We start from the raw sequence: 17,362 nt of genomic DNA on the forward strand, positions 1-17,362 counted from the left end.
TTTAGTTTATGTCCCGGCTACAATTTCGTCTTTGGTCACCACAAGAATCCGGCTGGAGCCATATGCGCATGCGTACTCGTTTTTAACCTTTTGCATAATAATAAATAACACCACCAGTTATTTCTAGATCCCGTGCAAGGAATGCACCAATTGCAGACGCGGATGACAGAGAAAAAAAAAAGGAGTAATCGAGAGAGTGAGGAAAATGGCTCGAGAACAGTGAGTGACGCTACCTTGGAAACTTGTTTAATCTATAGGGGCCTATAGTTGACACGCACTCCCATGGTCCGAAAAATCCTCACTTCCCCTGTACGTTCGACTGAGGTGCTGAAAATTTAGTTGAATCTTTATTTTCTTGCGTAGTACGTGGAGAATGGCGGGAACAAACACTTCACTGAAAGAGCTTTATTAGCTCTTGTTTCTGACACAAACGGATCAGAAGCAGCGGTATATTAATAAGCAGTAAAAATAATTGGACTCGAAAATACGTTACACAATTTCATCATGTCGGAGTATTTGCTTCCGTTAAAAACCGCCTCCCCCATAAGCGAAGCTTCCATGCTAATTTTTCGCCTTTACACAATTCCCAACAAGAATTCATACATGGTACGCAAAGCTAGCTGCTGATACCCCCATAAATTTTCGTGTAGTATAATTTGGGCCCTCGGTAATCAGGTACTCCAGGGAAAAGAGCAGGTCAATGGGTCCCCTTCTTCCCCGGCTATTTACCTGTTTTTGGAAGCCCACTCCTAATCAGATTATCTTGCCCTTTCGTTCAAGGACATCACCGAGTACTACAAAAAGTTGCACCGCCACTATTCGGACCCTTGTAAGGATTTGGATCCCGCTGAAGAGCGCATCTTCTCAAAGCTTTTCACGAACACTGTTCTGCGCCCGGCAGTGCTGAAGCATTTCAATCCATACTTTGATGGCCCGTGCCAATTCCGTGAAGAAGTGAGTTACACCTTACACACAGTCTAGGCAGGCAATCCAACCCACATTTCCTGCCCTTTCTTGCGCACAACCACAACTCCCCGAGAGAAGACTGGGAGGCGACCCTGATCGACTGTCAGTACCTCAAGGCCCAAAAGACTCTAGTTCAACAAACACGGATAGTGTTGCTTGCAATAGAACCCTGAAACAGGGGCTTTGCGCAGTAAGGATAGAGGGCCAACACAGCCCCAAGCCATTCACTGTTCTCTGTGTACCTTTTGATGGTTACAAAAAGTTTTGACCACCACCCCGTGGTACACAATAAATGGCCAAGTAACGAACGTACAACACTCGTATGACTTCGACTCCGCTCCAGAACGCTGTTTGAAACATCATCACGAAGAGGATTAGGAGGTAGAGAGTCCACCCGGTGGCGCCGAGGATGGCACTCACATACGCCCAAGCGAACGAGAGCACGAGAGCGTCTCCCGCGGCCGACACAGCGTCCACCACCATGCGCAGCACGTCCACCCTATGATCGGGGTCCTTGAAAAAGTCGAGCAGCGGCTGCGAAAGACCAAAAACATTGAAGCCGAAACTTTCGATATACGTAAAGGCAATTTTTCATTTGTATTAGAAAGCACAAGTTTAAAACTACATCATTTACCAATCATCTATCACCCCATGCATGACTATAGCTACCTTTTATTACCAATGAAGTTATAGTAGCCGACATAGCTCATAATCCTCTGCCAGCATTGGCCAGGATAAGTTTATATGGGGCGCTTACTTGTTGCGACAACTGTCGCGGCCTAATTTTAGCCGACTCTGTTTACAGCAGTTACTCGCTGTGGCAGTTGTAGTTTATTTTCGCTGTGACGCTCTCAGCGGGCAGTCATTGTTTATTTCTTTTGTTAGTCTGTGGCTCTAATAAATACACGAATATGGTTTTCCTGGAATACAAGAGAAATAAACGTCGGTTGAAGGTCAGTAAAACGTCGGCCCGCGAGGGCACCCAAACCACCCACAGATCAATATTTACAGTGTTGGTGCTATATTTGTGCACGAGCCGGCAATGAACGCGTGTTCGCGAGATTCTGTTTGGCAATGCTGGCGTGACGGCACGGTTACATGCGTTTGATAATACAAACGCGGCACTTGCTCCTTTAGCTGTTTATTTTTCTTCGCTCCGTTCATCAGCTGGTGTTAGGTGCGAAACTCCTTAAAGCAGCACCCATTCGCCCCTCGTAGTTGTGCGTAACATGTCTTACGCTTTGACCTGCAAGGTGATGCCGCTGGGAGATTTCTGCTGTGCGTTGTTAAACAATAAAAAAATTCGCAGCGTGCGCGTTACCTAAAAGCCGAATTCTCCGGTCACCCATTCCCCATCAGCAGCCATTGGCATGTACATTGAGCACTACCTGACAAGACAGGGTTGCTACGTTATACTCGCTGGGCATAACCTCCTTGGTTTTAGAAAGGTTTAGCGAGCGTTGGGCCGCAGTGACATAAATACAGTGAACTAACTCGAGGTGGTTAAAGATGGGAAGTAGACACGAAGCGCAAGCCGTAAGAAAGTGTGCGTGTGCCACTTCTCGTTTAGTCCTTGCAATGTCCGCTGGATGGTGGTGCTTCTATATGGGGAATATATAATGAAAAGATGCGAGATGGGGGTACTCGGAGTGTTGACTAGATGGACGAATGGACACACAGACAGATGCATGGACGGACGCAGGATGGCTGCATGGACGGATGGGCACGTGGACGTACGCAGGGACGGACGCGCGGATGGTCACTCAGACGAACGTATATCAGATGAAAATATGCGAGATGGTGGTACTTGAAGTGTTGACAAGATGGACAAACGGACACACAGACAGATGCATGGATGGACGCACGGATGGCTGAACGGACGGATGGACGCGTGGACGTTCGCAGGGGCGGATGCATAGACGAACACAGGGACGGACGCACAGGTGGACGTGCGGAGGCACGAACAGACGCAAGTACGGACGGGCGGATGGACGCACGGATGGTCACACAGACGAACGCATATATGATGAAAATATGCGAAATGGTGGTACATGGAGTGTTGACTAATGGACGAACGGGCACACAGACAGATGCATGGATGGACGTGCGGATGGCTGCGCGGACGGGTGGACGACGCATGGACGGATGCAGGGGTGGATGCATGGATGAACGCAGGGACGGACGCATGGATGGACGTGCGGACGCAAGAACAGACGCACGCACGGACGAGCGGGTGCACGCACGGAAGGTAACACAGACGGACGCATGGATGAACGGAAGCAAATACGAATGGACAGACGGATACTTCGCCCCACTCTCCATCATGCTGCCATTTTCTGTGCTCTTAACTTCGCGTATTATTTCCGCTGATTTCTTCACACACACACACACACACACACACACACACACACACACACACACACACACACACACACACACACACACACACACACACACACACACACACACACACACACACACACACGCACGCACGCACGCACGCACACGCACACGCACACACACACACACACACGCACGCAAGCACGCACGCACACACACGCACGCACGCACGCACACACACGCACACACACACATACACACACACATACACACACATACACACACACAAAACAACTGTTTGGAATGCTGCGCAGCACGTTTCCGAGAAAAAAGTTTCTTGGCTCAATAAAGTGAGTCACCGCTCGCGTTGTTAGGTTTTATTTGTGCCGGTACATGTATTCGAATTCATTTTGTGAAAAGTGAAGTTATGCTTAGTATCGTGATGTGTGGCGTTCGCAAATTGCCTAATGTTCTAACGAGCGCAATAAAGGAGAAGTAGTAAATATAGAAAAAACGTTTGTTAGCTAGAGCTTGGGCGGGAGTGTTATTTAAACACTCCTGACTGGATAACATCTTCCATGACACCTGAAATTGCGCTCTTCTTGCTGCGGCAACTGCTTGTGACTGATTTTTGTGCATAAGTGATGTGAAGTGCGTAGGATAAAATGTGTCGATGTCGCGAAAGAAAGCGTAGCCAACATCTTTCTCTTCTGTGCTCAGTTCATGCCAGATTCAAGTGCTGCGGTAACTCATGCTGCCGGGTGCGCAGTGTACTGTGCGTGCAGTTGTGTGCATTTATTGCAGTTTGACTATTCTGAGGGTCTTCTTATTATGCTGCCTAGATGTTTATTTCTTGTGTGTAATTTATAGTCGTGACATGGCAGCTGTATTTGCACGTCTTGCAGTGCGATGAACTTATCTCTTCGTGCCCGCGTTCATCAAACATTAACAAAGTGAGCATGTACTTACCAAGAATATCACTTGAAAAAAAAAAAAAGGTTTTCGCTCCTCTACCGATTCTCATGTTGTATTTTAAATGTGTGCCCAGACGCACAGTGGTATCCTGTGCTTGTCGTACTGGCGGTGCAGTTTACACGAAGCTAATTGATGTATGCAAACGATGCGTTAAAAAATTTGGGTACAGTAAAGCTTCACCTTTAGGAGTTGAACGTGATAGCGACCTCCTGTTCTATATAGAGCGCTTTTGAAGCACTTATTGCATGAAGCCTTTTCGAATTTGCTATGCACCGACTATACAGGGCTTTAAGCGAATAGGCGCCGCAGCGCATGTGCCTTTTGTAGTGGAGTACCACCTTTCGAAACCGGCGCCAATTTGATATTCTCATATTCTGACGCCTGTTGGTAACGGACACTTATACTAAGCATTAGTACTGCAATATTTCATGATGCACTGTGAAGCATGGGTGCAAGACGCGTGTGTTTGAAGCATGAAAGCTACATTAACTGAATTTCCAAGTGGTTGAAGTTGTTTTCACTTTTTTCACAAGCAGATGCATGGCCGTGTGGCAGAACATCCACTTGCCACGCCAACGACCCGCGTTTCGTCCCCTCTCGGACTCGAAAACGGAGGAGCGCGTCCTGCGGCGCCTACAGACCAATACGCTGCTCTGTCCAGCCATACTCAAATATTACGACCCAAAAATAAGTGGGCAGTGCGAGTACTGTGGCGAAGTGGCCAACACTTACCATATGGTCTGGGCCTGCCAAATGAACCCAAAATTAACCCCCTTTCCCAACCACACCAAAGAGGACTGGGAGACGACCCTACTCAATAGCTCCACACTAGAGGAACGGCGAACTCTAGTCCAGCGGGCTCGGGTGGCGGCCTCGACTAATTACGTCCCGGACTAGGGATGTCAACCAGCCCGGTGGGGATAAGGTTTATCTGGCACAGCCAGCATCAATAAAGGCTTTTTCCTCCTCCTCCCCTCTCGGACAAGAACAAGCTTAGTTCGGTCCCCACTCATCTCCAGGATTTGTATCGGTCATTTATTTTATTAAATGCGAAGCATTTCTAAGCGAACTTCAGCTACATTGAGCGTATCTATCTATCTATCTATCTATCTATCTATCTATCTATCTATCTATCTATCTATCTATCTATCTATCTATCTATCTATCTATCTATCTATCTATCTATCTATCTATCAATCAATCAATCAATCAATCAATCAATCAATCAATCAATCAATCAATCAATCAATCAATCAATCAATCAATCAATCAATCAATCAATCAATCAATCAATCTATCTATCTATCTATCTATCTATCTATCTATCTATCTATCTATCTATCTATCTATCTATCTATCTATCTATCTATCTATCTATCTATCTATCTATCTATCTAGCCGCCTACGAATTTTAGCTCTCCTGGCCGTTTTGGTAATGGTATCGATACCAAACTTGGTATGGCTTAACATGACTGCATGAAGAACACATTTGACTAGCCACAACATGAAAATCATGACACGTATGCCATGAATGTCATGATGTACATGTCATGGTCTTGCAGCTGTTGCAGTGGTTTCGTTCACATGGCATGTTGCGAACCTGGTATGGTATGGAATGATTACATGGCAAACACAAGTGACAGACCCTAACATGAAAATCATGACATGCTTTTATGTAACAACATGACTACATGCCACGCTCATGATGCGCTGGCGGCCGTTTCGCTAGCGTCACATATACCAAACTTGATTTACGGTACGTCAATGGATGACGAAGGTACGTGACTGGCGGAAACATGATAATCATGAGTTGCTTGTAAGGTGACAACATGACTACATGCCACGCTAATGATGCACTGGCGGCCGTTTCACTAGCTTCACTTTTAACAAATTTGGTATTATAAGACGTGAATGGATGACGAAGGTATGATACTGGTGCAAAGATGATAAACATGAGATTCGTGTCATGTAACAACATGACTACATGCTACGCTCATGATGCGCTCGCGGCCGTTTCACTGGCTTCACATGTACCAAACTCACTATTACACGACACAAATAGACGACATAGGTAAATGACGCATCCAAACGTAATAATCACGACATGCATGTCATATAACCGCATGACTACATGCCACACTGATGAAACGCTGTATGTCATGAATGTCATGATTTACATTTAATGGTCCTGCAGCTCTTGCGGTGGTTTTGCTCACATGGCATGTTGCAAAACTTGTATGGTATGGCATGATTGCATGGCGAACACAAGCGACAGGCCTGTAACTTGAAAGTTATCACATGCGTGTCATGTAACAATATGACTATATGCCACACTCATGATGCGCTCGCTGCCGTTTCGCTGGCTACACATATGCCAAACGTGTTATTAGTGATGCCAATGGATGACGAAGGTATGTGACTGGTGCAAATATAATAAACATGTGATGCGTGCCGTGTGAGAACATAACTTTATGTAACAGTCAAGGCGCAAATACACTTCGACATTGCGTGGTGCGCGTGCTCGCCGGCGTTAATTTCGTCGCGTAACGCCAGCGTTCCCAAGCCAGAAGCCGGTGTTGCCACGCCAGCCGCAGGCGCGCGCCGCGCTTCGTTGATTTGACGTATGCGCATTTCAGCTCGTCCGGCGTCCCTCCGTCACGAAAAGAGGGAGACGCATTGTTGTCTGGGTAATGCATCGGCACGAAATTGGGGGCGCTGCGAGCGCTCGATGGTGACGGACGCACTCCACAACGCCTCCGTAGATTTCTGCTATTTCTGCGGACATCCACCCTGGTACCCCTGAAACTTGGGTTTATCGTCACCGCCAAGTTCTCTGCTTCGCCTAGACAACACCTTCGTCCAGGTGGGTCCAGTTTTGACAACTTGAGGGACGTCCTTCCCTCCCGGCTACAACGCCGCCTCGCTAAGGGCTCTCAGCCCGGCGATGGCGGCTGCTAACGTGCTTACGGGCTATGATCCTACCTCAAGCCAAGTACTGTCCATGGAGATTTCATCCTTCGTAAACACTATGCCATCAGAAGACGAATACCTCGACGACATGGTGAGACTGTGGCAACGCAAGCAAGCGAAATCGAAGTCTCCGTCTCAACAACAACGAGACGCCACAGCGGGCCGCCATTTTCCAGCCTTGCAAGGAACGCCGGCGCGCCATCCCTCCGGTGGTGTGCCTACCTCTGCTCCGTCCTCGCAGCCAGCGAAGCAACGCAAGTGGCGTCCGCGTCAGACTCCTCGCCTCTCTCGCGACGACTACACTGTAGTAGTGAAACCTCGCGTTCCCTGCGAGCTACGCACATTTGTCCCGGCCGATCGCGCGGGCGACGCCATCCGCAGCTACCTCGGCGACCGGACTATCATGCAAGTTCAAGTGTGGCCGATTTGGGAACAAAACATCTTGGTCTGTAGCACCACCATTTTGCCTATGGCACAGCGACTCCTCGGGGACTTCCAGCTGCAAGTGGGGGATCAGCAGCTGCCCGTACGGGGCGACGCCAAGGCACCAGGGGTACATGCAAGGGCGTCATCAACATAAACCCTGCCGAAAGCCCGGAGATGATAAAGTCAGAACTGCATTGGCCTCGAGGTACTATCCTCGCGGTCCGCAAACTCAGAAATTCTGCGGCGGCGGTGGTGACTTTCGAGGGCACGAAGTTACCCCGCTTCCTCTTCTACCACTGCGTGGCGACGTATATCCGCGCCTACAAGAAAACGGTCCCTGTTTGCACCAAGTGTGGTACCATCGGTCATCGACCACCTCAGTGTCCTCACCCCGCTCCAACCCAGTGTGCCAAATGTGGAACACCCGCACCTGCAGGTCTCAATGCCCACGACTGCCACCCCAAGTGCCTCCTCTGCCACGGCGCCCATGAGACTGGGACCAGTGGCTGCGCGGCAAAATATCGAAAATATCGGAAACGCAAGCAGCCCTCAACATCTCCTCGAGGGACCACCTCATGTTCGTCACAGCCAGACAGCAGCACCAACCTGCATCATTCGGCTCCACCACTCCACTCCGACACTCAAGCATTTTCACCACTCGAAGCACCAGCTGCGGTACCTCAGGTGAGCAGTTGGGCAGGGAAAGCTGCTTCTAAGCCTCTCTCACCCCCTTTTGTCGATCCTCCTTCTCCCGAACTTGCGGCCCTTCGCCAGCAAGTTGCGGCACTCCAAAAGCAAAATTCTCTTCTAACTAAACAACTCGAACTCTTGAATAAGCGACTTCAACCCCAACAACAGTGTACTGCAAGGCCATGTGGTATTGCCTCCTCTGTCCAGGCGGCTACGCCAGCTACGTCCAAGCTTAGTCCTCGCGCTATGTCCACTCCCATTAAACCGCTGGTTCAAGCAGCCATGTGTACTCCAGCACTCGGAACCGGTGCCGCATCTACTCCAGAAGCTCTTGAGGCTCCTGGGGCATCTCAGGTTCTCTTTCCCGCTAACCAAACTCTCCCTAGCGAGGAGCGCGCCCCGCGCATAGAGGAACGCCTTACGCGCGTCGAAGCTTCGATTAACCATCTCCTCACCAGCTTCTCTGTCCAACGCATAGTAGTAGAGGTTACCCTGGATATTCAAGCCTGGGCAATCACCCAGTTTCAACCGAAGGCATCGCGTTCCCGCTCCTGCTCGTTGAGCAGTGAGGGTGCAGCTCCACGGCGTCGTCGTAAGGTGGCTACCACCACCCCGCCGTCGGACAATCTGGCCTCCGTGCCCCTCCCTGCCTCTGAGGATTCTGAGCGGGACATGGAGGACCAAATATAAAACCTAAGACAGTCACGATGGCTACCAATTGTACGTCCCATTCAAACATTGTGTCTAAATTCGAGATCATACAGTGGAACCCTGGAGGCTTCGGGAACAGGCAAAAGCGTTCACATCTTTCCCTTTTCCTCAGCTCACTTGGCTCTCAGCCGGCCGTCTTGGCGCTCTAAGAATCTGGCCGTGCTCCATCCCTTTCTGATACTGCTCCTATGTAGGCGGCACCACCACATGCCTCCTCGTGCATAAAGTTTACACGGCGATACAGATTGACCTTGATCTGTATCTTCCTTACGACTACGGCATGATATCAGTGCTGTCTCAGCGGAGGGGCCAACCATCAATACATATCTTAAACGTGTACTGTCCCCCTCGCCTTGCGAAGGCTTCATTTGCGCATCTCTTCCATCGGGCGCTGCGTATAGCGGCCCGACAAGCACTGGTGATTGTCGGGGACTTTAATGCCCCCAGCCCTCACTGGGGTTACCACTACGAGAAGGCCCGGGGCAGAGAGCTCAAGGAGCCCATTTCCTCGCTGAGCCTCACGCTTCTTACCGATCCGGCACAACCCACACATTCCAGCAACTCGGTCACGCGAGACACATGCCCCGACCTTTCCCTCACCCGTCACATCCGCGATGCTACATTGGAAAATTTAGGCGAAACCCTAGGCAGCGATCACTTTTTGCTCCGCATTTCGTTCACACCGCGGCAGAAAATGCGCCAACACTGGGGCCAAGCCCATCTCACCGATTGGACTCAGTTCAGAATGCAACCATTCCCCGCTGTCCTCTCCTTGACCGAATACGCAGCGTGGGCATCATACGCCCTCCATATGAAACAAGCGAACACTCGCACCCTTGCAACCTCTAATTTGATTCCTGCAATTGATCCACACCTCCTACATCTTTGGCACGCCCGCCGCTGGCTCGTAAGGCGCTGGAAACACAACAAACTTAATCGGAAACTTCGCGCTCGCATTGAGGCGCTCACTGCTGAGGCGGCCGCATACTCTGCAGAACTTTCCGATGCTAATTGGGCAGACACCTATTCGAAGGCTGCAAACAGATGAGCTCTAAGAGTGCATGGCGACTCTTTAGAAGCCTTCTAGATCCCTCCACCACCAGGGGAGAAACGCAACGCCAGCTCCACCGTGCTCTGCATGCCTTTCAGGGCACTACGGCTGAACTCGCGCGAGAACTTTGTGACCGCTACATCTGCCGCACAATTGATCCTACAGGCCCAGCATATACGTATTCCGACGCCCCTAACACAGGCCTCGACGCCCCATACACGCTTTCCGATTTACAATTTGCACTCACGAAAATGCGACGGGGCACGGCCCCTGGACGCGACGGAATCACAGTATCGCTCCTGGCAAATCTTCCCGACCAAGCACACCTCTCGCTACTCCACCTTGTAAATTCGATATGGGACGGCTCTCCGCTTCCAACGGAATGGACCACATCGGTCGTGACATTCATACCCAAATCGGCAAAGTCCGTTAGTATCGAGGCACTGAGACCTATTTCACTTACGTCTTGCGCAGGCAAACTCATGGAAACCATGGTTCGCGAACACCTATCCGCCTACTTGGAGGCCAGGAGGTTCTTTGCCGACACGATGTTTGGTTTTCGCCCGCATCTGTCGGCGCAGGACGTCCTGCTCCAACTTCAACACGATATCATAGAGCCGACTACTATGCGCCATAACGATAAAGCCGTGCTCGCTCTCGATCTCCGCGGGCGTTCAACAACGTCAAACACAGCACTATACTCACTAACTTGTCTACCACAAACTGCGGGCAGAAGACTTTCAACTACATTCGCGCCTTTCTATCACATCGCACCGCCTTCATTCGCCTTAGTTCTACCGAACACGGCCCTACTTATTAGGCACGCGGGGTACACCTCAAGGCGCAGTCCTGTCTCCTCTGCTTTTTAACCTGGTGATGATGAACCTCCCCTCTCTTCTAAGCGACGTCGAGGGAATACAACACGCACTATATGCGGACGATATCACAATCTGGACCAACACCGGCTCCTTAGCGCAAATCGAAGAACACCTGCAAAAGGCTGCCCTTCTGGTGGACACCTACACTGGTTCATGCGGCCTGGAGTGCTCTCCAGCTAAATCGGCTCTTCTTTCAGTCTCTCCGCTACCGCCGCCTCAAATATTTCTTCCGTCCGGGCTCGTGCCGTCAGTGCAAAATATTCGGCTTCTTGGCCTTCACCTCACATCGTCCTTGGATCCAAAAGACACAATAGCAGGCCTCAGACGCACCAGCGAACAGGTGAGCCGCATGATACGGCGAGTGTCTACCAAGCGCGGCGGCCTCCGCGGGTCTCAGTCCTTCCGATTGGCCCACGCGTTTGTGACCAGTCGCGTCCTCTACGCCTTGCCTTACCTTCGCCTGCGTCGTCGACACAAGCACCAGCTGGACGCCCTTCTTCGTTCAGTATACAAACGCGCTCTGGACCTACCTATTGCAACTTCCAACAGCCGATTCGCGGCTCTGGGGGTACACAACAACTTTGCAGAGATGCGCGAAGCTCATCGCGTTAACCAAATTAATTGACTGTCGCAGACGCCTTCAGGACGCCGTCTTCTACACAGACTTGGCCTTAACCCAATATCTGACCAAGACCCTCTGCAGCCGGTACCAGAGCTCTGGCATCAAAAGCTATGGGTGGAACCTCTACCTCGTAATATGAACCCCGACCTCCATCCTGGCCGTAGACTAGCACGCGCCGTGGCCCTTCATACGCGACACTCCGATCGTCCTGGTGTTTTCTACGTGGATAACTCGGGTGCCTCCCCCTCGGGTCACTTCACGGCTGCCGTGATTACAGAGGGCAAACACGTCGATGGCCTCTCCTTTCGAGCAGCCACAGTAACGCACGATGAAGGGGTTGCCATAGCTTTGGCCGCCTCTCACCCTGCCTCACGCACCTTTCTGACGGACTCGCGCTCGGCCTGTTCTCAGTACCTTCAGGGTTCCATTGCCCCGCTGGCGGCTTGCCTACTACAGGCAGCCTCTTGGCGCTTTAACCTTCATCCCATTCGTATAGTCGGACCCCAGGCGACTCGGGCCTGCCCGGCAACGAGGCGGCAAATGCCGCTGCCCGCGCTTCTCCTATCCGGGCCGTTGCCCCTCCATGTCCCGAGACGGAATCTGGCAATACCAACCTAACGCGCTTTCGCGAAATTTTGGCTTATTACCGGGCTTCGCGCCGCCTCTACCCGGACCCCTCACGCGGTTTGGAGAAAGCGGACGAACGACTGCTACGCCACCTGCAGACGAACACCTTTATTAGTCAGGCGGTCGCCAGACACTTTTTGCCGGAAATCAATGGCACCTGCTCGACCTGTCATGTCCTCGCCGACACATATCACGTCGTAGCATCGTGCCCAGTTAATCCCGTCCCTTTTTCATCCCCTTTCCCTATCCCAGCTCGAGAGGCTTGGGAGGAGCACCTGCTCGGCTGCTCTACCTCGGCTGCGCAACGCTCCTTGGTAGAGCGCGCACGGGCAGCTTCCAGCTCCACTGGCGTCCCGGAGTAAGGTCTGACCACTCTAGCACGCCGATGGGCCACGTCGGCACTCTATAGTAGACTTTTTCTGAAATAAATCTTTTTTACCACCACCACCACCACCACCACCACCACCACCACCACGAAATGCAGCAAGTCGCATTTCGCGCTGGTTGCCATCGGACCGCGCCGACAGATGCTAGTCGCGCCTGGCATCAGATTATAGAGTGCTCGCGTTTTGCTAACGTAGCGTCACTGTGCCCAGCGTGTGCGCGTGTCAACGCTACATCGGAGTATATCGGGCCCTTAATGATGCACTCGCGGCCGTTTTGATAGCTCCACATATACCCAACTTAGTGTTACGAGATGTCAAATTATATGATGAATTATGGATGACAAATTATATGAATGGTGTAAACATGATAATCCTGACACGCGTGTCATGTAAGATCATGACAACATACCACGCTCATAGCGTGCTCGCGGTCGTTTCGCTAGCGCGATATATACTAAATTAGGTATCACGTGACGTGGATAAATGGCGAAGGTAAACGACACATCCAAACATGATAATCATGACACGGAAGTCATGTACGGCATCATTTACCTCCACCTCGTAACGTTGCGCGGATTTTAAAGTGATATCTTGGCATTTTTCATTCGTGCTTCGCATATCATTGATTCCCACCGTACTTGGGATCTGCCATTTTTTGCATCGTTCTCGATTTTCTGTAACGCATAAGATGATGATTTTTCGCTCACAACGAATGACACCGACACCAATACCAGACTTTCTGCAAAATGAGCTCTTTAATGCCATCGCGTTAAAAAGAAATTATGGCCTCAGTGACAAGTGCACACATAAAAGTGGTGTCGTAGGCTGTATAATATTCCTAATCGTTAGAAAATAGCCTTTCAGACCTTATTTTGGGTGGTCTCCCATTTCTGAGGTTTGAAAGGTTCCTAACGACTGTGTGGAGTGCTGCGAACCTAAATCAGCCGCAGGGGCCTACGGAAGTGTCTTTTCCTAACTCTTTATATATTAATGTATGGAGAAATGTCGAGAGGAGCCTCCTAGACAGTGTGAAATGTCTACAGTACGTGCAGTGCAGTATACGAGAGCAACATAGTCAGCTACGTACTACAGCGTTATAAATAAATGTGAGCAGCGAAAAGCGTGGCTTTCTACTCGGTTGAATTGCGATATACCTTGACTTTCGTTAGACAAAAATTATACTTTCAGCCGGCGTAACCAGAGCCCTACAATCCCATTCCGGCTCACACTATATGCAGCGCATGTGTTTATTATTTGCCAGTCGTGACTATACTCGGCGACAGCTTTTCTTAACATTGGAGCGAAGGCTACGGAGGCGGGGCCTCCGCACATTTGTGTTACTACGCAAATAGTCCGGCAGCTTGCAGCCGATTTCGGTTCCAGTTTCGGTTTGCGCGTGCTCGCTGCGCTGGTGTGTTTAGCAAAATGTATGCATGCAAAATGGGATTGTCAGAGTTAAACTTTGATGAGAGTGCATACATGCAGCTAGTTACTGTGCTGTTTATATACTGGTACATATAAAATTTTCCGTTGTTCAGAACGTTTTCTCAGCATTATTTAGCCTTTATAACAGTAAAGCTTAGGTTCCGTGTTCAGCCCAGTATATACGGGTACGCGCCACACGTGATCGAATGTTAACGTTTACGGTATTGAGCCCTGGTACAGGCGGAATGGAAGGCCGGTTGTGGCACGATCCGGCCACGGGCCTGTCTTGTTTCAGTTTTGCTGTATTCGGTTTACGCCCTAAAAGGCTGTCAGCAATGATCGGCCTGCACCTCAGTGTTCGAGAAGCCTCACAATTGTTGTAGATGTTGTTAAGATCGCGCGCAAGACGGGAACAGTGAAGCTTATTTCAGAGCTTGCGCGGCCACCAGTGATAAGGCTGGAAAGTTCGATGCGTGATGTATAAAAGACGGCGCGTCCCGACGATGAGCAGCTTTTCCACGGCCGATACTGTGCTCGCCGCTGCAAGAGCAAGCAGCAGACGCAGCCTGAGTGCGGAAAACGTGGTGCCGTTCAAGAAATAAAAAAGAAAAAAAAAACTAGGGTGCACGATAACTTCTTTTCTATGAACAGCGTCCCATACTTGTTCTATCCTTATAATGAAGAATGTTTTATTTATTCGGGCCAAGTAGCTATTAGAATCAGAAAATAAAATAGGTACTATTTCCAGGCGCGCGCGCATGCAGGCGGTTCGGCTCTATAGCTTCCACAGTGCTGTCAAGAAAAGCTGTCGCCGAGTATGGCGATCTGGACACACACGTGATGCGAAAGTGCCAGCCAGAGCACAATTTTATAGTGCTGCAGTAATGCCGGCTGAATGCACCGATTCGCTTAGCGAAACTCAATGCATATTGCAGTTCAACTGTGTCGAAAGCCATTCTTCCCGCTGGTCACTTTTCTTTGAATCACGGTAGTACCAATAGCACACCGTTACACTAGTACTCAACGTGCAGAGTGTGTGAATGCACGGGTGAGCCATAGTATCTCTCATTATTGGCATGCGGCCAACGCAAGAGTACGACAATAATTTTTACCACCTACTACAGGCATAAAGCCCGCAAATTACTGGCGCAAAGCAAAATAGCGGCGTCACGCTTGCTATACACGCAGTAAGTGTACTTACTCGTACACTTTTACTGGGCTCATACTCTCTCTTGTTGATTGCGATTTTCCACTAACGGCGGAGGTTGACTTTTTTGTTGAGGATGTAAATGTGTGCAATCTAAAAAGATCGCACCGGGAGGAGTCCCACATCGTGTTATGATCTTCACAGTCATTGCTGAGCAGTATTTGCCTCACAATGTTTTTTTTTATCCAAACAGGGTGCTTTGGTGCCCAGACGACCACTTGTAAGGCGGGAGTGGCGTGGATAAGTGCCTTTCCGTATTTTAATAGGAGACGCCGCTTTCCATGTTAACTTGGCGAACCAAACTACCACCGTGGCCGTTGAGAACAAAATGAGTGTCTGGCCGCGAGAGTGCGTTGGGAGCCTATAGGAGCCCTAAAGCAGGATTTAAAGCACCTGGGTACGACCTAGGCCTGCTCTGGTCTATAGAGATGCTCTAAAACTTTACTAATAAACACACCTTCTTGCGTCAGCAAAATCATCAGCGTAGGCTATCTCCGGAATGATCGTACTAATTCTTGCGAACATTTGATGCTACTCACTCGGGCCCAAGGAATGAAAGCTGTTAGGAAAAAGAAAACCACAAGTTCTTCCGTTGCCTTTCGCAATGGTTGCCTTGGCACCCATTTGTCTGACCGAACTACTACGGACGTCAACAAGGAAATACAAAAAACTGCACACATGATAATTGAATAGTAATGTTATGTATTGTTGCTTATAGAACTGAGCGTGCCGTACATTAGGAATCTAAGAATATGTGGGCACATTTTACTGCTAGCACGTGACTTTCACATGTAGCTTAAAAGCCTCCTACAAGACCACCATATTATTTGGGAAGATAGGCAACCCAGTCCTCACGAGCCATTTTCTGGTTTTGTTAGTGCTAAAAAAAGATTAGGGGGACAATGGTTTTACCAGTCTATTTGGCTAGGCACGATGAGTATCGTGACAAAGCACGAAACTCTCCCCAATGCATTACAGTGATCCAACAGAACCTTTTATAATTCGCAAGTGCGCTGCTCTGCACTGCATATTTGGCCAAGAAATGGTAGCATTTATCGTGTTTCAAGTGGAGACGTGGCCCTAGTAAAACGTGCTGGGGCTTTCCGATTGAAGAGCCGACTTAGGAGTGCCCACCGAGAGAGCCGACTTTTTTCCACGTCATTGCATAAGCAAACTACGCATGAACAGGCTATTTGCAGTAAGTGACTAGCCGCCATTAGTTGTTCAAACTGCATAACAGGTCAGCTAACCTTACATTTCTGAAAAGGGTCCCTTTATTTATCAGTGACAGTGCGATACTCACCGCATTCTTGAAGAGTACCATGAAGGGCTTGTGGCAGACGTCGCATTCGAGCGTGTCCCGCTCTCGCAACCATCGCTCGAGGCAGCTCTTGTGCACGAAGCCGTTGGGACCCCTGCAGGCGCAGGGCTCCATCAGGAGATCGCCAGGACTGCCCAGGACGCGGTGGCAGATGCGGCACGCATGAGCCGCACCATCCGTTGGCACCGTATCAACGTGCGTCCTGCTGTGCTGGTCGGCCATGCCGCTACTTTAGTTCTGCGCATAGCATAAGGAGTATACATCAAGCGAACGAAAAACGCGAGGGCCTCCTAAGCGTTCGCCCTAGACGACTAGAAAATAAAGCCGTCTTGCACTTTTTCTTCTGAGTCAGTGGTTTGCACATAACGCGATGGACGCAATCTCATAAAGTACTGATTCGCCAACGTGGTGTCTTTAGTGACGTAAAAGCCGCGTATTCACAAGAGTGCTTAACCACTTGACCCACTTAGATACGACAGCGACGCAGCCACAATGGTATTGGCCTCTGTGCGTCAATAGCAATAGAACTTGCCCATGATGTACTAAAATTAACGCGACGTCATGAACCTGCCTCCTACCATGCAGCGCACCAACATGGTGGTTTCAGGGATGTCAGGGCAAGTAATCAGTTTAGTTTTCTTTCTTCCGCATAAGAAGTGGAGGCAATCGTGTCGACTGCTATAGTGTCCGCTTTTTCGACACCTGCTTTTATCTACGAACGCGTTGCCGGCACGCGTGTAAGCAGTTTGCAGGCAGTACAAGCCCTT

General features: G+C 49.9%; 1 protein-coding gene across 1 annotated transcript; it reads right to left on the reverse strand.

Annotated features, from left to right (window-relative positions):
• Nucleotides 1-334: 334 nt before the first annotated feature.
• Nucleotides 335-16,930, reverse strand: LOC142785381 (E3 ubiquitin-protein ligase MARCHF2-like). Its single transcript, XM_075883858.1, has 2 exons — nt 16,578-16,930; nt 335-1,500 (listed from the first exon to the last, which is right to left on the reverse strand). Exons 1-2 carry the CDS (start codon nt 16,815-16,817, stop codon nt 1,219-1,221), a joined length of 522 nt encoding a protein of 173 aa, XP_075739973.1. The 5' UTR covers nt 16,818-16,930; the 3' UTR covers nt 335-1,218.
• Nucleotides 16,931-17,362: the final 432 nt, after the last annotated feature.

The sequence above is a fragment of the Rhipicephalus microplus genome, unplaced genomic scaffold, assembly GCF_043290135.1.
Source record: "Rhipicephalus microplus isolate Deutch F79 unplaced genomic scaffold, USDA_Rmic scaffold_21, whole genome shotgun sequence".
NCBI lineage: Eukaryota > Metazoa > Arthropoda > Arachnida > Ixodida > Ixodidae > Rhipicephalus > Rhipicephalus microplus.